Source organism: Cimex lectularius, unplaced genomic scaffold (genome assembly GCF_000648675.2).
Source record: "Cimex lectularius strain Harlan isolate CLEC.00 unplaced genomic scaffold, Clec_2.1 scaffold155, whole genome shotgun sequence".
NCBI lineage: Eukaryota > Metazoa > Arthropoda > Insecta > Hemiptera > Cimicidae > Cimex > Cimex lectularius.
The window spans coordinates 840040-866987 of NW_019392710.1; the positions used below are offsets into that span (position 1 = coordinate 840040).

Genomic DNA, 26948 nt, shown 5'->3' on the forward strand with positions numbered 1-26948 from the left:
CAAAACCACAGGTATATTTCCTATAAATAGATGTAATAATTAGTGTGACTGCAGGGGAATGTGAGTCCGTCAGGTTTTTTAAGGATTTAACTCGCTGCTTTATCAGGTCACGCATGAAACATGTTTAGCCCACGTTGGTTTGATGTCCAAGTTGAGGAGATACATGTCGACGTTAGTTAAGGTGCTATGGCATTGTCATATTCTAGGATAGGTATTTCACACGTGGCAATAAAGCTCCACAAATTCTTTATATCTTCATACTCCATCAAAACCCTTGATTTTACATCATTCGAATTGGCATATATAACCAAAATCGCATTTTTTCCAATCTTGAAACACAAACATAATAAAATGCAATTAGAAAACTGGAGTACGAAAAAATAATAAAACCTTAAATTATTTTTTAGTTTATTAATTTTATTGTTATTTACCAGTGCATACTATTCTATTTTGTACATTAAATGCATGTAGTACTGCTGTGGAACGTGCAAAATAAAATTTGATTATAACCTATCTGCCAGAAAGAAACCTGTTACGTACGTAAAGATTAAGGTTAAATTTAAAACATGCATAGTTTCCAAAAGAATAGCTCTGAATATGATATTAAATAGCTGTACAGTTATGAAATGTACAAACTAATACGGGTAACATGTTAATACAGCTAAAATATTTTGTTCTATTAGTTGCCAAAATGTTGATTGCCTGTATGGGTAAACTGGTTGTAAAAAAACTGTGTATACTTGAAAACAATTTTAATACAGCAATGATTAATGTTACAAGTATATCAGTACAATTGTATCTTTTAATCAGTTCTCTTTTGAATTATTATCATTTAAATATTTTACAGTCTTAATTGTATAGATAATATTAAATATATCGAAACATTAATACGTTCTGAAATATAAACGTAATTGCTACAATCCCCTCATGGGGATTGAACCCAAACGACATTCTACAATATGTACCTACACAAAATCTAGATTCGTATTCACCACTTAAGCTCTTTTGTTGGCTTTCCCGTGGTATAATACTCTGTACTGAGGTGCCTGTTCCATATAGTTTATTACACTATAATGTGATAATTAAACTATTTGATCCACACATACTAACTTATTCATTCAATCTTCCATCCAAAATTACTTATTAAAAATAGGAATACTTAATTTTCACTTAACTAGACGCCTTAAATACGTTTACACAAACTTTTTTTTGTAATTTTTATTTTTTGAAAATATATTACTATAACAATTATTACAATAAAAATCTAACAAGAGACACGAATCGAATGCCCTTCTGATTACATCTAAAGAGGTAGCATGTTGTTGGCATTATAATAATTTGGTATTATAACACTTTTCGAACGCATTAATTTAGATAGAAAAATTTTGAAACGTAAATTACTAGGCGTTCAAAGAGACTTACAACTTGGATTACTGATCATAATTACTTTGTACAGTTAGAAATCTCCTTGAAAGTATTGCACATATTAAAAGTTACGCATATGTAGAATAAAATTTCCAGTAATAATATAATTAGAAATTATATAAAAATTCATTGATTAATAAATCAATCAATTAATAATAGAAAGATACCAATCTGAGGATCGCATGTAATTATCACAGCTGTATGTCCGAGTCAACATTAGGCAGTGATTTGTTCTTTCACAGCCGCTCATTTACTAAGACGCTTTGGCGTACTGAATAACGGAATTGTACCTGATTGGAGTGCGTTCCGGTCTTTCCGATTCCATTGATTTTAGAATCGCTTTTGAACGTTTTCTCGGAGGGAGTATCAGGCCGCCCTCTTTACTGTCGACCGGTTCAGGGGAAGAGACAGAAATCGGCGATCCCGAAATAGGGCTGACAGGATTGCTGCTCGGCGGCGTCAACAGCTCTTCGTCTTCAATCATTTCCGGCAGTTGAACGAGCTCTACGGGGATTTTCACGTACGTCGGTTTACGTTGGATGGAGGTGACCGGCTCCGGAACCAGGTAGACCGGCGACTCGCTTACTCCGAATCCAGGTGTCTCGAGGACGTGGTCGGGGCTGGGTCTATATTCGGGTCCGGTCTCGCTGCTCGCCACTGCCACAGCAGCCAGCAATGCAGGGTTTACGCCACTCGGCCTCTCGTTTTTATACAAATAACCGCAGAGTTCACGTATGTTCGGATAACAACCTCCGCTTGGACTCTCACTACTTGATTTGTTCTCTTTATCGCTAGTCGACGAAGCACACGAAGATGATTCCATTTCCGTTGTCACCGTCTCTTCAGACCTTTCCCCTTCGGAATGACTCTTTATGTGACTTTCCATGGATTTCTTCGAAGTGAACGTCTGGTTACAGATGGTGCACTTGTACACTTTTTCACCAAAATGAGCGACTTGATGCAGTTTCAAGACGTGATTGTAACCGAAAGACTTACCGCATATGTCACAGGAATAAGGTTTTTCTCCTGTGTGACTCCGATTGTGGACCTTCAGCTGCTTCGAACACGTAAAACCCTTCCCGCAATCTTTGCACACGTAGGGTTTTTCGCCTGTGTGCGTCCTCATGTGAATTACGAGTTGGCCGCTCTGAATGAACGTTTTATTACAAACGGTACATTTGTGGGGGCGTTCTCCCGTATGAATTCTCATGTGACGGTGAAGTTTGCCGCTGTGTTCAAACGCTCGCTCGCATATGTCACACTTGTACGGTCTCTCTTTCGTGTGTATTCTCCTATGAACACTCAGATTTTCTTTGACGGAAAAAGACTTGTTACAATATTCGCACTGATACGGCTTTTCCCCGGTGTGAGTCCTGTAGTGTCTCGTGAGCCTAGCCGGAACTGCAAACGTCTTCCCGCAAAAATTGCATTGGTAAGGATCTTCGCCTTCTTTATGGGTTTTAATGTGGGTTTGGTACTGGATCCTGGAGGTGAACGTTTTCTGGCAAGTCGAGCACTGAAAGCTTTCTGCGGTGGAGGAGTCGGCAGGAGCGGGCTGGGCCGGTGGCTGGAACACGGGCAGATCGGGGATACACACCACCCTCCGGACAGGGGGTGGCTCTTCGGGAGCAGCGGGCTCTGGGCCCCCCGTCGCCAACGGGCTCAAGGTACAATCGGCCCCGACCTGCAACCCCTGTCTTGCGTCTCCGCTTAAGTATCCCACCATTTCCGAGACTCGGCTCCAAAGATCTACAAGCACAACAAAATCTACTATTAATACAATATATTTCCTGTTTCCTTAATTTATTCTTTATTTTTGTTCAATATCGACAATTCACGTGGGGATCGAAGACGTCGTCTTACCGCTATTTTCCGCTTTCTCTTTGGAATTGTTGGGCCACAAACTTTTTATCCAGTCTTTGTTCTCGCTCTTGGCTTCCATGTTATGGTGTGTTCAAGAAGTGACTGACACTCTCTGGAATAGTGCACGTGTAGGTGAGTGGGGGCCATGCGCACTGACACAAGCTACGTCACGGACACGTGCCGTTTTCTTCCCCACCAACTTATATTTACTCTCGCTTACCTAACCCTTGCCCTAGGTCGTGGTCGCCCTCCTACAGGAAACCCGACCGCCACACAGACCAGCCGGCCCGCCCACACTTCATCTCCAGTAATCATTTTTCCTATTAAATATAGAACTATCTACTTTTCATTTTTAAATTTTCTAGCATTACAGCACGCACTCAACTACAATTTCCGTCCGATCTATACAAAAACACTAAATAAAATTGAATTCTAATCAATTATTTAAAACTGTCAAATTTTTTATGCTCAATTGGAAGCGTAGGTTTACTTTCAGTTAAACGTTATTGTTTAGTATTTGATATTTCACATTTTGAGACAGGGGTATTGGCGTTTGGGTATATACACTCACGACCTTTTTAATTTACTGAAAAATAGGCAGGGACAAACATTATGTCGGCCTAGAAAAGTCTACGGTTAATACAAATTGAGAAATCACAAAACGATCGTTTGTTTGCACGATTTATCAATCATCCGTGCAAAAGTCTAGAAAACTTAGGTACGATGTTTTCTTATAATAGTAACCAGTAGTCAGGTTCAAAATATTAAAACGTTTGTTCGGAGTCTGAAAGACTTAAATATATACCACACTGGCTCTTTTTTAAAATAAACTATTACAGAATATTAATGACTGATGACCACTGTTTTAACCACTGCGTTAACTCACCTGAGGAAGGATTAAAATAAATCCGAACGTTGTGGATTGAAAGAAAAACTTTTTTTTTTAGATGACCTATTATCCCACCTTTGAGAAGGAAAAATCAAAGTTAAACTTAGGTACCATATACATAGGAAATACATTTACCTAATAAATACAAAAAAACGGACACTCGTATTTTTTTTTCAAACTATTTTATGTACTTTTAACGTTATATTAGTTACAGCGTACTTATTTTAATATACTTTTTATTTTACGTAATATACTTATTTTAATATAAGCAAAATTAAACAAGATGAGAAATCCATTTAATATAATGATGAAAACACAGTTTGAAATAAAAAATAAAATAGGAGTCCTTTTTTTTTAAAGTAAAAAGGGATTTTTTGAACATTAAATATCAAATGCAATCAAGCTGGGGAAATGATAATTTGGAAAAGGCACGACACCATGACAGTGACGGGCGGGGGATGGTTTAACAACAAAAGGATTTGGACTGGTGGAAGAGGACGGTGGACTGAAACGAAACCCAGTTGGAAACCATTGGCGGAGCCTCCACGTGCCTCACTTTCCCTTGGTCACCGACCTTAGTGAACCTACGCGATGTTGCTCACTCTCGCCTTCTTTCGGCTCAACTCTGGGCCATACTTGAAATTGAACCAGACGGAAGTCCTTTATATTTCTCCTAATTACCTTACATAACATTTTGACCAATATTATATGCTCTAACATAAATAATTATATACATTTCAATAATTACCCCCTGGTAAAAACATCCCTAGTGATATTTCATTCTGTATGGGAAAAAATGCCCGGTGTAATAACCTCATTGAAACAAAAAGGTTACTTTTCAATTCGTCAATATTTTTAAAATTGAACCATGCGAAAATATATTCAATATTTACACAAATCACATCGGTTATGTTGGTTTGTTGTTCAATGTTTGACTAAAATACTGAAATAATCAATTGATTTCATCCTACAATTGTTTTCGTGAGTATCTCATTATATTTTTAAATGATCCTTTGTTTTCGTTTCTTAGATTGGCGCTCAAAACTTAAAAGTATATGATCACTTTTTGTACATATGTATAATCCAGTAATATGACTACTGTATCAGTTAGTTTTCATTTTAAAAACTGTAGAAAATTTCCAAAAAAATATTTGAAAACTGATATTTTATTCATTTTATCTAAATTATATACGTACGGGCAAATATGATCGGATGGAAGTTTTTATAGTTAGGTTTTAGTGTCATCCATTACTTAGGCGTATCGTTATACCGATCGTTTTGGTTTGATTCGCCTTTTACCATCATCTTCAGAGATGCATGCCGGTAAGAATTATGTAATGTGTTGTTTGCATTCGTTCTTAGACCAGTTCTTTTCACGTGGCTATTCCATTCCGAGATTTTCCAATGGATACGATTGGTATTTTACTAATTAACTGGATTTACCTTTCACATATCATCTGGAGATAAATGTTTTTAATATTTTTGGGACCCAACACTGCCGCAATTTGTTATTATTTTGTATTTATTAAAGTGAAAAGCAATAATGATAGGTGAACGCCAAAATGGATAAGTGTGGTCAGGGATGGGCGTCAAAGGCGGCCATCTTTAGGCCTGACCTCGTTCACCGAATTCTTATTAAACCGAACTTTGGAACTTGCTGCCTTTTCGATAATTGGAATTTTATTCGTGATATCTATCCAAGACAGTTTTAAGCATTTTAAATTGACTTAATACATTAATCTTTGAAGTAACTAAGGTGTACTGTATGAGAAATTTTCAATTTTCATGATCCGCCATATTGCTTACGAAAAATCCAAGTATTTTATATGAAAATATAAGGAATTCAACATGTATATGAAAAATCTATGTTGTATAATATGATTAAAGAAATTAAAGATTGAGTTAAATCAATTGTTTTGAGAAATAAAAATGATAAGCATCAAAAATTTATTATTTCAATCTTGATAGAAAGTACAGTTGGGTTTTTCAACAACAAACTTTTTACAATTAGCTATTTATTTTATATTTATTTGTTTTGTTTAATTATGAGGGGCAAAACGGCTCGAAAAGACTGGATGTTTAAGTTTTACTGTGACTAGTATATAGGATGTTAAAATTATTTTATTACTTAAATGACCAAGATTGTATTTAAAAAATTACCTTTTTAGATCACGTTGATTATCCGTCGAAGTGAGCGGGAAAAGACTTTAAGGACAATATACTTCTTGACCTATGATATACAATAAAATGTTAGCCTTTCCTTTTGTGTAGGTGTATCGAGTGCTGCAGGTAAATCCAGCGAGCCCATCAACACGTCCATACTCCCAAATCCTTAATCTCTTAATTCTTGAAGGCAGGTAAAAAAGGGAAAAAGCTGAGCCCTGAAGGACAGAACACAGTACACAGAGGGCACAATCAAAATGTTTACCAAGGTACGTGGACGTATGGCGTACGGGAAAGGCCGAGATGTGGCGGAGTCGCTCGAAACCCCCGAAATCCTACTGGTTTGTGGGGGTTTGTGCCTAGTATCAATGACCTGGGAAGGACTAAGCGTCGCACCACGTGGAGTCTCCGCCGATGGTTTTCAAACCGCCTCTCCTCGCCAACCCCTCCGATCGTCATCCAACAACACTTCACCCCTTACCGATACATACTATACTACAAATTGTTATTTTTAGCACAGCCAAAATCAACGCAGCAGTTATTCCATAATAATGACAGTTATTTTATATTCAATCTTTTTATGTCTTTTTTGGTTAATATTTATTCAGGTGTCACCCCAAACGGTTCATTAGAATTTACGACAAAATTCTTCGGATTGCACTATTGTAAACATATACATACGTACACACTCTTAAATATACCACCTTTCGTAATGAATATAAAGAATATGTATAATATATATTTTTAAAAACGTGTGAAGACGGAACGGTTGCAATGTGGCGGATCGAACAAAAAAGCCAACAAGTTACGTTTACGCTCAAATGAAAAACCTTTCTCCCAGTGCACATTTACCATAATACCACCATCGAACCAAGTCCGCTACCTTGGGCTTTATTTAGATAGTAGACCACATACAAGATTAAAGCGACAAGAACCTAAGAAAAGATATGGACTGCTCAGACACCTGCTTGGACCAAAATCAACACTAAGCATACATAACAAACTAACCGCTTACAAAACATTTATCAGACCTATATGGACCTACGGAGTCTAGCTGGGGGCTCGGCCAAATCATCCAATATTTCCACGAATTCAATCTAAAGTTCTCCGCCGTACCCTCAATGCTCCCTTCTATTTCACCAATCAAACGATCCATAACGATTTTAAAATCCCTTTCGTGAAAGATCTTATCCTAAGAGGCTTCTTCACTTTCCACACTAAACTATCCTCCACCCTACCCACTAGCCCTACTCTTTTCTCAAAGTCTCACCTTACAATCCTCCGCGCCGTTTTAAACGACGATGGCCTCGTGACCTTCTATCTAACCCACTCAATTAAATTTAATCCACCCAATTAAATAAAAGAGAGTTCCAGCAGTGCCTCCTCTCTCCCCACAGCCTCCTCGGTCTGTCCGATTTGTTTATAAATAAGCTATTTGCCCAATGCATATTTTGTATAGATAGCAATAAATAAAACAAAATTAGTTTAACAAAAAATTAGATTGTGTCTGGCCCCGTTTGACGTTTGGAGTACATTCAATGATTATCTCGTAGAGTTAGACCAATCCGCTAATTATTTTTTCCTGTTTCCTTGATTAAAAAGTAGTAACGTCGTGAAACGATATAATTATTTGTACATTTATTGCATTCAAAATAATTTTTAAGAATGTTGAAATATAAATATAGGCAATTAATTGAGGTTTTTAGTTGAGATAAAAAAGTCAATGGCACGAGCGGGATTCGAACACACGATCTTCGGCTTGATACGCCGCTGCTCTACCACCTGAGCTATCGTGACCTCGATCCACTAGGACACCAACTTCCCATCTCAACCCCCACCTTTTGAATTTTCCCTCCTTTATGATCACGAGATTGATCACACAAAACTTATTGGGAAACTTATAATTAACCTTTTGAAATTCCTATAAAGCTTATAACCAGACTAAACATTAGCACAATTAGCAAATGAAACTCTAGAAAGGTCGGTGTCCGAGTGGATCGAGGACACGATAGCTCAGTTGGTAGAGCAGCGGCGTATCAAGCCGAAGATCGTGGGTTCGAATCCCGGTCGTGCCATTGACTTTTTTATCTCAACTAAAAACCTCAATTAATTGTAGTATATTAATTGGTCAAGCGGACCACGAAATTAGTGAATTATAAATATAGGGTGCATACGAACTACAGGTTCATGCTGTATCTGTTGATTTGTAACAAACAAAGAAATTTTTAGTTTGAATAAAACAAATTATCTTTTTATGAATCTGTCTGGGTATAAAAGTAGGGTATTAACGTAAAACGTGTAGTGTTCAACGCGTCGTTCTGCTATAAGATATTACGAAAATACCTAACTTATCTTACTTAATTTTCATATGTGGCATGTGGTAACGTGAACAGGGCTGTTAGTTAAGGTTTTCGAAAATGATTTATGATTGTCACGTCTAAAATTCGAAAATTGAAGGCACATAACACAAGGTTATTAATTGGTTTATGTAAATAACATTATTACTTTTATTATACTTATTTATTATTTACTTCAGTTTTTTAAAAGTTTAGTAAGGAATCTCAAAAGGTTAATTATAAGTTTCCCAATAAGTTTTGGGTGATCAATCTCGTGATTAATAATAATTAATCGATTTTTTTGTTAGATAATAAAGATGGGCAAAACGGTATAAGTTGATAGAAATAGTTTGTTTGCCTTGACGGAAATCTTTTGATGAAATTGAATTTTATCATACACCTTCTTCCTTTTTCATTATTTTAGGGCACTTCCATTATAAAGCAACTAACAGTAAGTAAACGAGTCTAATCTTAAAAGAATTTACGATATGGCAGATTCCACACCGTATTAATATGTGACACAACGCGATTAGTGCAATTTGCGACAATTCCCGAATTTTCGTACTCATGATCATGACAAAAATTGAAAAATAGAGTCAGAAACATTTATCTTAATATAATAACTACATAAGAATTTTATTTTGAAGCCTACATAAACATATATAATTTTTTAAATATTTTTTTATTGTATTTATTTTTTAATTGGGAGAGTCTGAAGTTGAATTTGATGGTAACTGTAGACCAATCTACCAAACTGTACGTTGTTTCATTTTTAATTCATTAGTTTTCGTGGTCCGCTTGACCAATTAATATCTTTCATTTAATTAAGTTTTTTAGTTGAGATAAAAAAGCAGTGTCACGAGCGGGATTCGAACCCACGATCTTCGGCTGGATACGCCGTTGCTCTACCTCTTGAGGTATCGTGATGTCGATCCACTCGGACACTAACTTCCCATCTCAACCCTCATCTTTTGAATTTTCCTTCCTTTTTGCCAGTTTTCATCCCGCTCGTGACACTGACTGTTTTTATCTCAACTAAAAACCTTAATTAATTGAAAGATATTAATTGGTCAAGCGGTCACGAAAACTAGTGAATTCAATAAGTTAAAATGAAGTATACTTTTACTAAAGCTCTCCGTGGCCATATCATCTGTCGCCGAGAATCAAATAGATTATGCGATATTTGAAAAATCGAGATCACGATAGCTCAAGTGGTAGACCAGCGGCGTATCTAGCCGAAGATCGTGGGTTCGAATCCCGCTCGTGACATTGACTTTTTTATCTCAATTAAAAACCTTAATTTGTTGTTTCTTTATTAAAAATTTAGTAACACGTTGAAACGACACAATTTAATTATTAAATACAAAACATAGATGCTATTAAAATATTTTTGTATTACTTGCCTCGGTTAAACGTTATTCAAGAGGAGTTTTTTGGGATCTATTTTCGAACCAGATCAGTTTTAGGAATTCCAATGGTACTATTTTAGAACCAATTATCAATCCCAATATTTTTTATTTTATTTATTTATTTTTTGGAGGGGTGGGTCAACAACCTCGAATAGGCAGTTTCACGTGGGTGGATTAAATCTTAATCGGACTGTCATCAGACTTAGGTACATCGTGATTACATCCGTTGTGATGTTAACATCAGTCCAAATGGATAACAATTAAAAGAAAGGAAGTCGATGTTTTTGTCCGATTTCAGTTGGATAGAGGACAACTCTGAGTACGACTCGGGGGGAGGTTAACGTCCTTTCCGCTGGGGGTGGGCGTGCTACTTGCACGTGGATTAATGGAAACCATTGGCCGAGACTCAAGAAAGTGCATTCAACTTTTTTAGAATCTCTGTTTTGTCACTCCTCCCCTCTCCACATTTTATCTCAAACTTCGGTTTTGTCTAATCATTCTCTCTCTCTTTTTTAAAGAAAAACATTGCGCAATGTCTATATTTATATATTCAATTATAATATTTATATATTCAATTTAATATATTTTATATAATGTATTATTTTACTTGAATATATTTAATGGGTATTTATTTTCTTAAATATAAATATAGATATGGTTTCTCAGACCTTTCTGAACAAATTTGGTTCCGTGCCTTTCTGCCTGTGGTCGATTCCTTGTAACCGGCAAAACTCCGAAACCGCGTGAACATTTTTATGAAATTTTGAGAGATTGTGTGGTTTCTATATTCTCGCCCTCTCTATGTCTATTGTCGAACCCCTCTAATTATAACCAAACCTAGATGATGATGATGATGATGAAGAATGCTGGGAAGCGGGCTTTGTGCTCCCCAGGCATTGCAGCCTTTTGGCTTATTAAACCTTCCTAGTTTTGTAGTTCGTTTTTTTTCGTTTTTTTTTACACACAAGTTAGCTAGATGTTTTTTCAGCTGTCAGTGACCGGTTAATAGTCATGGTCATGTATCATTCCATAGTCATGATATGGCCCTCTCCAATTGCAGCAGTGAATTTGCCTATCTTGTTGCAGTTACTACTACTAATAATAATAATAATTGCTTTATTAAAATAAAATTAAAACTTTTCGTTATATGAAAGAAAAAAAGCATTATGGACTTGGATCGTCCGATCCATCTGCCAGAGGTCATTGGTTTACAAAAATTTATATGCAGATTAGAGAAGAGAGAGAGAGGAGAAAAGAGTTTGGAGTTTATTTATTAGATACTTTTACATACATTTTGTACAAAGTGAATACAAGGGGAAATGTCTAGGACATTATACATCCTTGTGGTAGAGGGCTTAAGTATATTCACAATTTTTTGCTGATTTGGCCTAGAGAAATAAGAACAGTCGTGAAAATTATTATAAAAACCACTTGCAGAAAGAATACATTAATAAATAGGGAAGTTACAAATAATTACAAATATTATAAATTATAAATTATTGACTACATATGTACAATAGATAAGTTTGATAAACAACACATTTACTTTAATAATAGCTAATTTCATAAATAAATTAATAAATAAGCAAGTTAATAAATAATTACTAATTATTATAAATTAAAATTATTGAATAGACTTGTACAATACATAGTCAAACATTTACTAATTTGGTAAATAAATAAATAAATACATATATAAACAAGTAAAATTAAACACTTTAATAAATAATAACACAGTGAATAAATATACAAACCAGTCATACTAAAATGTGTTTGATCCTCCAGTGTTTCCAATTTTTGTTGAGGTTATAGTTTTACTACATTCTTTACTGTCATATTTGTACTCTCAGCGCTACGTTCATAAAAGGAGCTAGTTATCCTTTTGATATCATCCTTAATGTATGAGATGTTTTAAATTTCGTGCGTATAGCTTATACGAACACTTCTTTTAGAGGATGTTATTAACCTTAAAAATTTATTTTGAGTACTTTTAGGCACTTTACATTGGTGTTACTTGTGTAGCTCCATACCTGACATTGGTCTATGGTTTTATATATAATGAGTTTATTTTGGAGGCTCATCCCAGGTTCTCTACACATTAAAGGGAACAGAGTCTTGATAGCACACTTCCCTTTATCAACCTTTTTACAAGTGTTGATACCAAAAAGAAAAGAAAAAAGAGCAAAAAAAATACAAAAAATAAAATAAAATACAAAATTACAAAGTATACCCAAAAAAATGGAAAATACAAAAAAAAATACAAAAAATAAATAAACAAGCGAACTAATATTAAAAATGAAATCTATACCCAACATTTTGATGGCTTAATAACAATGAAAGAATAAAACTTAAAAATTAAATTCTTGAATCAAATCGTATCTGTAGCTCCAAGCATGTTTAGCATACCTAATCAAGCACCGAGAATTTGAGCCACTCAAGAACCGCAATAGTTCTTGGGAGAGTAAACAACCAAGGTGTAAGAACCGAATCTCACCCAAAATCGAGCACACAGCCAAAAAGTGTCTCGAAGGAACGAGAATTGCGTAGGGAGCATATACCCAAGTTACCCCTATTCCACATAGCTGAATTTACATGTAAAACCTCACATTTCAGCTTAAATGCCCATCTTAGTTCACGCAAGGAAAGACCGTCAAAATTAGGCTTCTGGAAATCAAACATAGGTGAAACTTCTAATTTCTTGTAGAGAGAAAGGTGTGTAGATGTTTGAACCCGTATCAGAAATTCGATGCCATGTCGAATGCAAGCGGTGATCAACGCAAGAAGTTCACTGAATTCTCTTTATTGTTTCCATAGCAACATTTTTTGCTAAAATTTTTTTTCTCAGTTTAATTTTTTAATTGATTTTTTATTTAGCTATATCTTATATTTTTGTTTAAAAATATCCTGTAAACAGCAAGAAATAAAAATTATAACGATTGCAAGTATTTACTAAAAAATCGAGGATGGGCACTTTTTTTACCTCTTAGTGTATAATATTTCTAAGCAGCTAAATATTAATCAAAATATTAAATTCACTAGTTTTCGTGGTCCGCTTGACGAATTAATTAAGGTTTTTAGTAGATTTAAAAAAGTCAGTGTCACGAGCGGGATTCGAACACACTATCTTCGGCTAGATACGCCCCAGCTCTACCACTTGAGCTATCGTGACCTCGATCCACCACTAACTTCCCGTCTCAACCCCACCTTTTGAATTTTCCCTCCTTTTTGCCATTTTTCATTATAATAAGTTCAAAAAGTTGAAATGAAGTATACCTTCACTAAAGCTCTCCGTGGGCATTTCATCTGTCCCCGAGAATCAAATAGATTACACGACATTTGAAAAATGCTAAAAAGGAGGGAAAATTCAAAAGGTGGGGTTGAGATGGGAAGTTAGTGTCCGAGTGGATCGAAGTCACGATAGCTCAAGTGGTAGAGCAGCGGCGTATCTAGCCGAAGGTCGTGGGTTCGAATCCCGCTCCTGACACTGGCTTTTTTATCTTAACTAAAAACCTTAATTAATTGAAAGATATTAATCAAAATATTGCTTTTTGTTTTTATTTACCTATCTCTACATCCTACTCTCAATTTTTTTTACTTAGGTTTAAAAAAATATCCTTTAAATTAGATATGAATAGGCTTCAGCCACTGGCAGTTTTGAATTTTTTTTATTCTTCTGTTTTTTACACTGTATTCTTGGATACAAATTACATGAATATAATGAGTGAGATAGACTCCATCCTAGGAGACCGATAGTGAGGAGGCCGCGGGACCAACTAACGCTTCAGTCTCCTGTGAGGATGACAGGTTTTTGAAGAAAAAAAAAATTAATAAAAACTATCCTTATCTCCTATGTGCAGAGTTAGGTTGCATTAACCAAAGCGTGGAAGATTTTTGAAATTAGTCCAAGGGACTTTGCTAGGGTATGATTCGGCTTTTTACACCTGCATCCTGTCTTTAATCCATCACCATATTAGGCGGCTTTACTGAAACTTAGGGCTGCCTCATAATGATGTCTGTCATCTATGCTGACTTCAGTTCAGTTCTCTTCTCTATTTGTCAGGAACCGTTATAACCATATCATTTCTTAAAATTCTGTCCACAATTTAGAGACGGCTTCTCCTTAAATTTGGATTTATTTCCTTTTATCACAATAGTCTGTTGGTACTCTCGAAAGCCGCCGTTTGTACATAAATGAGTAGGTCGGAGATCGAATACGGTTTCCAGAGCTGTGGTGGGGCAAGGATGCACGGAACTTGTCATATTAAGATAAGCCTTTGCAGACTTTGAGTTGATATTCCTTGTACAGTGACCAAGGGTCTGACCATCAATACTCCATCCTGGAGTTTAGTCCAAAGTTTCTGCTGTAAAACCCCTGGCCAATGTTCAGTAGTGCCAAATTTGACAATTAGTATCAATAAAATAAATATTTTAATAATAAAATTTCGTTTTTAAACCACTTGTGTTCTTACACGAAAGAAATTATGGATTCACATAACCATTTTAGCGTTACAGTGCCATTACACTAAAACATTTTAGTGTTCACCCCTGGGCCTACATATTATAAATAGAGCGACCAATCAACGTTTTATTATGTTTAAAAACCCACCACTAGCAATAAGATATTAAATTGTCATCCCATCAAATCCATCATAAGTAAAATGAAGTAAGGAATCTAGTAATAAAATATGAAATGTATTTAAAAAATAAAGTATCATTCCGAATACAGAAGAATGAATTGAGAAATTTTGAAAATGTAATGCAGTTTATAAATAAGTAGATGGAAAAATTAAATGCAGAAAAAACCATACAATTTATTGTTAAAAAATGTTATTCAACAAAAAGCTGTTCAATAGAAAAATATTTTTGGCCCTTTAGACATATTTTTTTTTTAACGAGGGTTCGCAACAGCAGAGGTCATATAAACCCTCAGGGTGCAGGTGTTATTGAAAAAAAGCCCATTTGTTAGTATGTCGGGTTCGAATGCTGGGCCGCTGGATTCGAACCCGGGACCTCTACCTTACAGTGATGAGCGCCGTGTCAACACCTAAACCGTTGCGGCCACCAACGCCCCCCTTAGACATCGTTCCGACCTAGTTTAAACTAGGAAAACGAAATTAAGCGAAAACACATGACATCTTAGTAAAGGAAGGGTTATTCCCAAGTAACGAAATGTTATCCAGCTAGTTAACTAAAATTTACTACCAAATTAATCCTTTTGCCAATGATAGTAAACCATTTTTCAACCGCATTTATTAAACCATCAACATTATGACGATTATTGGATGTAAAAACATGTAAATACCAAGTAACCGACAGAAAATCGTGTTTAGAACATTGCTATGAAAAATAAGTTCTTCAATAGATGTGCTGTTTAATGACACAAGTATATATTACAATTATAATATTGTAATTTTATTAATACTATTTTCGATTTGAAGAGAAAAATAATATATTATATATACATAATAGTCTTCTCCCAACATGTGTATTTTTTTACCTCTGAAAATATAACATTATCGTATTTTTTACTTTCCGTTGGAATTAACGTTGTCTTCTTGATCAACTATGTTGTAACAAAAGGAAAAATGTAAATGATAATGCATTTGTAACCAAATACACGGTTCAATATATTGTAAGTTATATTATTGCCTGATTCCAGGAAAGGAAGGATTTTTGTAATTTGGTCATTACCTTCCTTAGTTGGTTTAGTCAAACAGATTTTGTTTTCGTTGTGTGTGCTTGGGTGTTTGATCTTAATCATTTTTCGCAATAGCTGAGATCATATTAACCACCGGGTTCCAGGGTCTTTATGTTATTCAGTGTTTTACAATTGATGCGAATTTTTTATGCGACGTTCAATTTCAGTTGGTTTTGTTTATTTCTGAGTTTCCATTTTCAGTTTATCTGAAACACCATCATTTTCTACATTGATGAAATTCATTGTGATTTGTTATGACGCATGTTCCTCGTTGGATATCTGTCATTTTACGTAAATAGATTAGTAAAAAATATGTTCATGCACAGTTTATTAAAATACAATTGTTTTCTTTAACCAAAAAACGGCCATCTTACATTGATGAAGCCAAAAATAAATTGTAATATTTGCGTGAAGATTGCCACTTTTGCTGTGTAAAGTAGTATAACAGCTTGAATGTAGTCCTTTTCTGAAACTTCCCCTTTCGAACCGTGCATTATTGACTGAACGGTGACCATCAAATAAGTAGAAATGAATGTGACTATAAAACCAGAGAAGACAAGATGAAATGTCGGTAGAGGATGATACTGCAGTACGACCACAGCGCTGACAACCGTAAACACCACTATACTCAGTAGCATCGTACAGTAAACGAACCCTCTGCTTAGTACATCACAAGGAAACCAAAATCCAACGAAGGTCATGACTATTGTTACCACTGCTGACGACATGAACGCATACAAAACAACGGCAAGTTGAAACTTCGCTGCGAGCGCTCCGGCGAAAATCCCATAGCAGATGGTCATCACCAACAAGAGAACCACGTTCAGAGGGTATTTTCTCTGTAGATTATTCGAACACGACAACGGTATGATTATTGTTATATATATCCCCAAGAACACGTACGCAATCCAGTAATTGTTCGACAAAATCTCCCTCGCAGGCCGGAAGAAAATACAGCTTCCTACTATCGCAACATCGATCAACAGCTGGCTAAAAACTAATGCGTAAACTTTGGTAAAAAATCTCTTCTTCCTAAGCTTACTTCTAATGGGAAATATATTGCCTGTTTCTGAAATGGTGGATGCATCTCCATCTATACTTGACATGAAATAGTGCCCTGTATTTCCATGAAAACAGATAAAACATATAAACAAATAAAATAAGACAAGCAGCTGTTCGACTTTATAAAATTTTATTTATGTTGTTTTAGTATAGATATAATTGTTTTTGTGTAAAGCAGAGCAAGTAAAAGGTTGTTCCATTTTTAATCAGTATAACATTTAAATTTAAATAAACGGTAAAATTATTTTAGAATAATATACGCATACTGAAATAAACATTATGTTGTGAAAAAACACAAGACTGTGGGTTTTTCACTTTTGAGTCATAATTATTCTGCTTGGCACATGATGAATTAAAAAGAAAATTATACTGAAAAAGATGTGTGGGCTCACGACATAGATGGTACTAATACTTATAATGTAGGAGACAATTTAAAGCATAATAGTTGAAATATGTTCCACTAAAGTAGCTGAAGACCGCTTTATAAATAACCGTACATTGGTATAGGTGTCCATTCCTATCAATTTTGCGATTTACAAAAAGAGGGCAAAAGAAAGGTGGGGAAAAGAATCAATTTCAGTTTCACAGCAACTATTTAACACATGCGGTATTCACCTAATGCCGATTGCCACCTAATGTTTACCAAGTCGCCTTGGCATTCGTCAAATAGAGTGCCTATATGTACACACATGCGGGGTTCGTACAACCACCCAGTTTATGCGAAAACAACGAATACGTATTTGCCAAGTGCCATGCGAGTCCTCAATGTACAACCAATGGTGATGGACAACAGTGAAACTGTCATTATTGCAGCTGCGGTTACTGTTTTGTGTAGTGGCTATAAACTCAGTCACAAATCAATCACAGAGTTCGGATTTTTGTAATTATGAAGGTGGGCGTTCTAAATTATCGGTTCAGCTTTGAACAGATCGAGGATAAAAAAGGTGCTGGCAATAGAAGCGCCAGTATAAGCAACTAATACTAGAGAAATTGTTAAGCCTATCAGCACCGAGTAGAGCATAAACATTGCCTTTGCCAGCGTTCCATGACTGTCATGTTGGGCCAATCCATTCCTAACCAACAGAAACAACGCTAATTTGATCTTTCATTAATACATCTACACTAGTTAGGAATCGTTTATTATCGAAAAATAATTGATGATTATAGTTGATATACATACCGTTGAGCTCGGTTACTTCACGAATATTTGTGCACTTTGAACTGGACGAGGAAACCGACAATTAGCCGAGCAAAGGCGAGCACCGAATATTGTTGCTCGGCGAATAAGTGAGCACCCATCCCAAATAGTCGGGAATTCGGCGAATCCCGCATCTCTGGAGATACCTGTTCACAAGGGAGTATAGAGGAGGGACGACTTCAGGCTTTGGCCCAAACGTGAAGACGTTTTAGAGACCTGTCGCCTGGACAGAGCCACAAAATACACTGCGGTCCTTTTTTAAATAATGAATTTTAATCAGTTACAAAAAATACGAGATTGATAAAGAAACCATCCTACATTAACATCAGGTATAAAAAATTAATTTTGCTTAATCATTTCCCCTGATTTTCTACTTTATTTTAAATATTGTTTATGATATTATGCTCTTAATTTTGTTTTAGTCCGCATGTGCAATTATTATTTTTTTCGTGTGTCTTGTACGCCACAGCAATGAACTAAATGTTATAAGCCGATTAGGTACAATATTTTATTTATTTATTCATAATAAACTGTTCAAAAATGAATAGGGATATTTGAAATTTATTCTCTTTTAATTAAATTAACGGATATATTCTTGTTAGTTGGATAAAACAAAATATAAAATACAAACGAAAAACAAACAAATGTTAATCCTCATTTTTAATAACGGATTTACTTAGGAACAGTAAATACGAAAATTACTCATTTTGTAAACAAACACCTTCTTTCGTAATTTCTCCATTTTAATCCAGTTGTATTCTTTTTAACCATGGAAAGACATCATCAACCAGACGTACGCAATATTATTGTGAGAATGAGTCGTCGAGGTCACCGGCAAATGGATATCGCAGAGGCAGTTGGCGTTTCTCAGTCTTCCTCGATTCCGAGAGACTGTAAGTGCCGATAGGAGGTCTCGTAGTGGATGGACGCTAAGAGAAGACAGAAATATTATCATTGCTGCAAAAAGGAACCCTTTCCATAGTGACCGCCAGATCCTAAATGAAATACAAGATGTTTTGGCAAAGACTTTATCACATCGTATGCCCGTTTGAGACGACCTGCAGCAACAGCCCGCCACCAGCAACTGAGGAGAATATGGTGAAGCAAGCGCCTAGAAGAGAACGCCAATTAGAATGCTGTTATTTTTTACTGATGAGTTGCGTTTCTGCCTGTATAGTAATAGAAGGCGCCGAAGAGTACCGAGAATGGGGAATACTTCTTGCTCCTTGCAGTGCAGTTTGGAGGAGGCGGTGTAATGTGTGAGCTAAGAGGACGAATTGGACTCCATATTATTGAAGGCAACCTCACCGCAGTCGGTATGTTCAAGAAATTATGGAAGGGATTTTTGATTTCTGGATGACAATGCCAGCCCTCATAGAGGCAGAGTTGTTCGTCAATGTATAAAAAACCTGGGAATTTCTGCCCTTGCCCCATTCACCATCTACAGCCAGTTGACCTACAACAACTCTAAGGAGTGCAATTCCTTATGAAATTAGTGACAAGCTTATTAACAGTATGCCTAACAGGTAAACAGAGGTTTTAGCACAGAGGACACCATACACGGTATTCATTTTTAAAAAAAAATGTTGCGGGGATATATCGCTCTCCCGGTCTTCTCCAAACCCTCTTTCGGCCGTTAGAAGACCTCAAACAAAACCTTAACTAATTCGAAAACAAGATTTTAATCCACTCTTGCTCAGACCAGCTGATGTGATTCTTGCGAAACTTAACCGAGCTGTTCTGTGCCTTATCAGAAGGTTTGGACCCACCCGTAGCAGGCTTTCTCGCATGTAATTCAGCTTTTGAAAGTCTTCGTCTTACAATGAGCAAACTGACATTATAATTTCTAACTCGTTGAAATCATTGCTTGATCTCAACAGCGGTAGAATGTCTATTCGAAACAATAAAACGATCATCTCTGAGATGTGATACGATGGCAACTTGATCCATGCCTTCTTGAGTGACCTCCAGTATCTTGGTAGTGATGGAAGACCCTTACGACTGTTGTTATGCGAATGTCAAGCACCCTGACCAAAAAAGCCTGACTTCAACCATTTTCTAACAATGCTATGATTCTAGCCGAATCTGTATCGCAAGCCATCATTCAAACAAATTTGAAGCTTAAAAATGGTACAACTTAAAAAAAATCAAACCATCGGAATGTTATAAAGAAGCTTTAAAGAAAAAGCAACAAAGACGAGGTTCTTCAATTTAAGGATTTATTTAGAAAATCCAATTGTAAACACGGTGGGAGATTTTATCTATATTTTATTTATGTCTAATCCTTTAAAATGGACTGTAAGGCCGTAATAATAAAATGGAGGATTGTCTAAGAGATATTTAAAAATATTAAGGGTGGCCACGTGTTTGCTTCTCAGTGTATAAACAATGCAAGATAATTGATTGAACTTCCAACAATTTTCTAAATTTGTCGATCACTTATGTTATTAAAAAAAAAACCCTCCCACAATGCTCGACCATACATACATACATGATTCGGCAAATCATTCCAGGCTCAAGAAAGATTAACTACCAATTTCATACATGACTATAAACTTTCACAATTTAATGTACCTAATTTTAAATTTTTAAACGTTAATTTTTAGTTGTCGCTGATGAGGGGATTTGGGAGTCCCGAGTTAATATGTACGTGTTATCCAAACAAACTGGTCGTTTCGTTTTATTTTTTAAAAAACCTGACCATAGGTGTTCCATTCATATTATATACCACGTCAATGTTTTTAATCTCAAAATATCCAAGCCTTGTTTTTAAGAATAGACGATTGACCCCCAACAAGTCGAACCAACGTGAGATCTTAGGTCGCACGACCAAGGTCGACGATAGACAATTAGTCGCCCCCAGTGTGAGAAGCGTTGACGCATTTCGTCATTTCGAAACATATTTACATTTAAGTGAAACACAAAACTCCTATAAACTTTTGTATACATTATCTGCTCTTTCTCTGCTTGTTTTCTTTATTCTACTTCCGCTAATTGAGCAGTTTCCAAATTATTTCATCAGTTGTGATGTCGAAATGAACACCAATTTAAGGATGGTTTATTGCTTTTGAAATGTTTAAATAAATTATATTAAAATACAACTGGAGGAAAGGTCTAGTGGGATTTATGGGGGTCCTGAATTCTGGTTGCCGAAGTCCCGAATCAGGTCATAGGGGAAGTTAGGTCTTGGCATAAAGGGCAATGACCCAAGACACGTGTGCCCACGTGTAACCGGCCAATGACCTCCATCGGCCTTTAAACTATTGTTAACATGAGCCCTGTTGCACAATCAAATCTTGTGCACCAATTCTAGAAAGATCCTTGAATACATTTCAACTCTTCCTCACAACAAATACGATTTTTGTTATTATAAGTATGATGTGTGATATGAACGGGCTCTTTATTGGAATGGTATTGTTCATAATCTTACAATCTTTAAGTACATTGTCTGCTTTTTTTATTATTTTTTTTAATTTATTTTTTTTATTATTTTGATATACATATTTCAATGATAAATAATTTAAGCAGTAATTATGATCTCAATCCTGGCAGTTAAATACGAAGACCTGAAATCAAAATACATACAACAAAAGGTTTTTCAGAGCAAAAAAAATGTAAGGAAAGATACTCACATTGTTCTTATATTAATGCATAATTCTATATTACATTCACTAATTTCGTGGTCCGCTTGACCAATTAATTTATTACAAATTGAAAAAATGGCAAAAAGGAGGTAAAATTCAAAAGGTGGGGTTGAGATGGGAAGTTAGTGTCCGAGTGGATCGAGGTCACGATAGCTCATGAGGTAGAGCAGCGGCGTATCTAGCCGAAGATCGTGGGTTCGAATCCCGCTCGTGCCATTGATTTTTTTATCTCAACTAAAAACCTTAATTAATTGTAATTCTATATTACGTTGGTACAGCTACTGGATAACTATAACTCCTCTATCCTCAAGTTTTGTAGCTCCTACACAAATAAATTAGGAAATCATGGGTGTGTGTATATATGCAATAGGCTTAGTTTGTTCTTTTCCGATCATATTGGTCGGCTCTACTAGCGAGGTAAGGATAAGAACCCAACTACCAACTACAGGTTTATCCATGCAGATCAAACGGAGAAATCTTTAATGAAAGGGTCGTGTAGTGGCGCTGATAAGGTTGTATGATGACTTATGCAGGCCATGTTGTACTGTTGTATCTATGCAGGTGTCAGCCGCATCTGCTGTCGAGTGAGAGATGAGTGCGAGCAGATTAGAGTACCCTGTTGCTTGGGCTAGTGTTGGCTGCTTTTCTCCATTACAATGAGTCTAACTTAAGCCCTGCTTAAATGGAGGGCTGCTGCATTTCTGTTAGGAAAGAGGAAGCATTGTCGAGGGTAGTGTTGACGCTTGGGGAAACACAGTCGACAGTACACGATTATTTGGAAGCAGTAGGTATTGACGGCCTTTCTAGAGTTGAAATTGTCTCCAGTTTGTTTGGGCAAACAAATTGACGTCTGTTGATAGATAGTCTAAATCGTCTTTACAACCATCTGAACTGCCATTAACACCTTGCAATTGTAGGAGACCTTTCGGCAATTTCGAGCATGTGGCTTACGGGATTCCTTAATATTTTAAATGCATGGTATGGAGCGTATTTGCTATTTCTCTGCTCTATCGTTTGTAACATTAATTTAAAGTTCCTCGTGCTCATCAGGAATTTCAGCAAGACGGACTTTATTCATTATTCTTTCTAATTCCGCTTCAGATAGTAATTTTCGACGAAGGTTCACCCTGAGCTGGTCAGATGCGTAGATACTTGAAATTCCAGCGTCTCTTTGTTTGTATTCATATACATATCAAAAAAGGCATAATGTGTAAATTATGCAACATGACTTATCCTGAACCTTGAGCTTCGTTTCAGTCCTCGATTCAGAGAGAATGAGAGAGCGAGAGAGAGAGATAGAGTGAAAGAAAGAGAGAGAATGAGAGTGAGAGAGAGAAAGAAAAAAAGAGAGGAGAGAGTGAGTGAGAGCGAGAGAGAGAGAGAGAGAGAGAGAGAGAGAGGAGGGAAAGAGTCAGAAAAAGAGAGAGGAGAGACAGACAGAGAAAGAGAGAGGAGAGAGAGTGAGAGGAGAAAGAGACAGAAATAGAGAGAGGAGAGAGAGACAGAAATAGGGAGAGGAGAGAGACAGAAAAAGAGAGATGAGAAAGAGGGAGAGAAAGAGAGAGGAGAGAGGGAAGAGAGAGNGAATGAGAGTGAGAGAGAGAAAGAAAAAAAGAGAGGAGAGAGTGAGTGAGAGCGAGAGAGAGAGAGAGAGAGAGAGAGAGAGAGAGAGAGAGAGAGAGAGAGAGAGAGAGAGAGAGAGAGAGGAGGGAAAGAGTCAGAAAAAGAGAGAGGAGAGACAGACAGAGAAAGAGAGAGGAGAGAGAGTGAGAGGAGAAAGAGACAGAAATAGAGAGAGGAGAGAGAGACAGAAATAGGGAGAGGAGAGAGACAGAAAAAGAGAGATGAGAAAGAGGGAGAGAAAGAGAGAGGAGAGAGGGAAGAGAGAGAGAATGAGTGAGAGAAAGAAAGAGAAGGAGGAAGGGAGAGAGAGAGAGAGAGAGAGAGAGAGAGAGAGAGAGGAGAGAGGAGAGAGAGAAAGAGAGAGGAGAGAGAGAAAGAGAGAGGAGAGAGAGAAAGAGAGAGGAGAGAGGGAAAAGAGAGAGAATGAGTGAGAGAGAGAAAGAAAGAGAGGGAGGGAGGGAGGGAGAGAGAAAGAGAGAGGAGAGAAAGAGAGAGAAAATGAGAGGTGAAAGAGGCTTAGAGCACTTTGCAGATATATGTAAGTTAGAAATTTGACTCAACCGTTGCGGATGTAACTTGTACATACTATAGCAGACGATGTCCTTATTTTAGGACAACCGAAAGATAAGTTTATCAATTATAATCTATTCGAAACAGAACTTTTCAACCTTTATTGATTTTATAGATATCACATAAAATAAATCCAACACCTTATTTTAATCGAATATTTCGACTGATGATGCGACGTATTAGGAGATATGTACATAGTCGGAAAGAGAGGGCTGGGAGCCTATTCATTTTTCAGGGGATGGTACGTAGAAGGGGGGCCTATGGTAAAGTAGGGTTGGTTGTACACGTGGAAGGTCGTTGAACTTACTCTCCACGTGGAGTGACCTTGCCTAATCCAGGGTCGGCGAACCTGCACGTGTCCCCTGCCTCAACAAACAACCAATGGGAAAAGACTCCCACTTTTCCAGCATGTCAAGAGCGCAGGCGTTGTCATAATCCAATTGACTTTTAAATAAATTAATATTATTATGGATAACAATAAAATTAAGTACTAACTTAATTGTTCGCACCAATGTAGTAGATACCTTTGGTGGCACTTACAGATTATATAAAGTTTATTAGTTATACAGCTATAAATAGCTTGGTTCCCAAATTTTTCGTAAGGATTAAGCACTTATTTTCTTTCTTTTAAAGTGGATCTTTGGCGGGTCGGAACCATGTTAACATTATAAATTTGTACTTAAACATATAACATTAAGCATTGGAGAATCTTTAGGGCCTCCCTAGCATGAAGATACATACCCACTGCATGGAGGATGGTGAAGGTTGTTTATTTGCCAAAGGTGGGTAGGTGTATAGATCAAACACCTAGTTCATACAGACCTACCAGTCGCTCATCGTTTATGCAGAATACACTAGAGAAAACTGATAGATAATCATATTAAAAGCACAGCACTAAAAACTAACCCACTGGATGACTTAAACAGGCTATTATCTAAGGCATGACAAAGAAATAGGCTTGGCGTTGTTCATGGGAGTGGAAGGGTGCATTTAATGCCACAACCAAATCCCTGACCTATGTGCTAAGCAAAAAAGGAATCTCAAAATCCATATGTCAATGGGTGGAGGAAAGTCTACGGAAGAGAATAATTTTATCTACCTGGGCGACACTGCAATAAGGATGAGAACAACCACATGCTGCCCTCAGGGTGGCGTTCTGTCACCACTACCTTGGTTGGTGTCATTGCATGATCTGAAAAGGCTATTTGTCGAAGGCTTTAATTACCTAGGATATGCAGATGATCTGTTGGTAGTTGTGAATGGATGATTTGCTGAAGTCATTACAGAGAGGGCCCAATACACACTCAACATAACATACAGATAGTGTAAAAAGGAAGGGCTTTCTATAAACCCTAACAAAACCATCAGGGGTGTCGGTGGCCACAACGGTTTAGGCGTTGACACAGCGATCATCACTATAAGGTAAAGGTCCCGGGTTCAAATCCAGCGGCCCTGCATTCGAACCCGACATACTTACAAATGGGCTTTTTTTCAAAAACACCGGCACCCTGAGAGTTGATATGACCTCTGCTGTCGCGAACCCTCGTAAAAAAAAATAATAACAAAACCATCATGGGTCCCTGTACCGAGAAAAGAGCACTAGGAGTGCTTTAAGCCTCTTACGCTAACTGGGCTTAAAATTTCTTTCTCTAAAGAGGCGAAATATCTGGGAGTTATTTTCGACCAGAGATTTTTATGGAATCAACAACTAAACAAAATTACACAAAGAGCAAAGATGCCATTGGCAGATGCAAACGCCTTGTGGAAAAGCTGGGGACTGAATCCAAAGATGTCCCTATGGCTATATATAGCGGCTATTAGACCCATGATAGCCTACGGATCAGTGGTTTGGTGGACTTTGGCTCACCAAATTGCCAAAACCGCAGATCCATTGGACATTGAATTAATAATAAGTCCTCCACTCAATGGGAATGAAGTTCAGGACAGAGGCATGCAAAAAATTTATCAAAGGACCTACTAAATCAGAACTACTAAATCTAGGATGTGCTAGGACTAAAATAATAGTTGGGCTGCTCATTGGACACTGCAGACTCCGGAGGTATATGTATAGTCTCAGAGTGGCAGAAACAAGCCTGTGCAGATATTGCCAAGAAGAAGAAGAAAGAGCGGAACACGTCCTCTGTTGGTACGAAAAAGCCTATGTAGGCTAAGATTCCTCATCCTGGGCATGGGAGCCCTGGAAAAAGCTTCGGGGATCTGGTAAAAAGTCTCAAGCTTAACGAGGAGTTGCAGATAAAAAATGGAGATATAGACCAATACTGGTCGTGGTGCACAGACCATAAAGAGTCCCACTCCTATATAACCTAATGATATAGAAATAAAAATGGATCACCATCCTTAAATAACATCTAATTATAGGACGATGTGGAGTCATTCAGCCTGATGTAAATTTCGGTCCGCTTTTCCTAACAGCAGATTCATATTCAATTTTTCTTTTAATGCACAAGACATTTTGCTTCCAAAATACCGAAGGTAGGAAGCCTTGAATTCATGCAGGAAGTCAAAAAGATTTTTGTCCTCTCAAAATTTCCACTTGCATTTTGCGCTTCAGACCCTTTGAACAAATTTGGTTCCATGTTTGTCTGTTGTCAATTCCTTGTTATCGATCGGCAAAACTCCGAAACCATGGGACCAATTTGTATGAATGTTTGAGAGATTGAGTGGGGGAGATTTTTAGATGGTCCCCTATGAACATCATCCTATTAAGATCAAATGAATCGCCTGGGCATTCGCAATCATAAAAACCCAAACACAGCTATATCTTTAAAACCATTTGTCGGATTCTTATGGAATTTTCAGATTGTACAGGTTGCTTTCTATACGATCCCCTATAAATTATATTCCAAATGGTTTAAACTTACGCATATATGCACAAAAAGTGAGAAACCTATACTGCCCACTGTTTTTATGATTTACACACTAAGTTGAAGAACGTTAAAACTAAACTGTAGTGTGATCATTTTTAAGGTAAGTGTTAACTATATATTAAAACATTTCATTATTTTTTGTCACTTCAAAGGATTTAAAGGACAACAAATTAATTTTTT

At 36.7% G+C, this 26948-nt stretch overlaps 1 protein-coding gene across 1 annotated transcript; it reads right to left on the minus strand.

Moving 5' to 3' along the window:
* Positions 1–735: 735 nt before the first annotated feature.
* Positions 736–3464, minus strand: LOC106668832 (Krueppel homolog 1). Its single transcript, XM_014397964.2, has 2 exons — positions 3289–3464; positions 736–3174 (listed from the first exon to the last, which is right to left on the minus strand). The coding sequence occupies exons 1-2, from the start codon at positions 3365–3367 to the stop codon at positions 1679–1681; spliced, it is 1575 nt and encodes a 524-aa protein (XP_014253450.1). The 5' UTR covers positions 3368–3464; the 3' UTR covers positions 736–1678.
* Between the last annotated feature and the right edge of the window lie 23484 nt (positions 3465–26948).

Excerpts from the sequence above, each read along its gene's own strand:
- LOC106668832 (XM_014397964.2), bottom strand. The coding sequence starts at position 3,367 with ATGGAAGCCAAGAGCGAGAACAAAGACTGGATAAAAAGTTTGTGGCCC. Across the intron at positions 3,175-3,288 it reads AGAGAAAGCGGAAAATAGCG|ATCTTTGGAGCCGAGTCTCG; the intron begins GTAAGACGACGT and ends TTGTGCTTGTAG.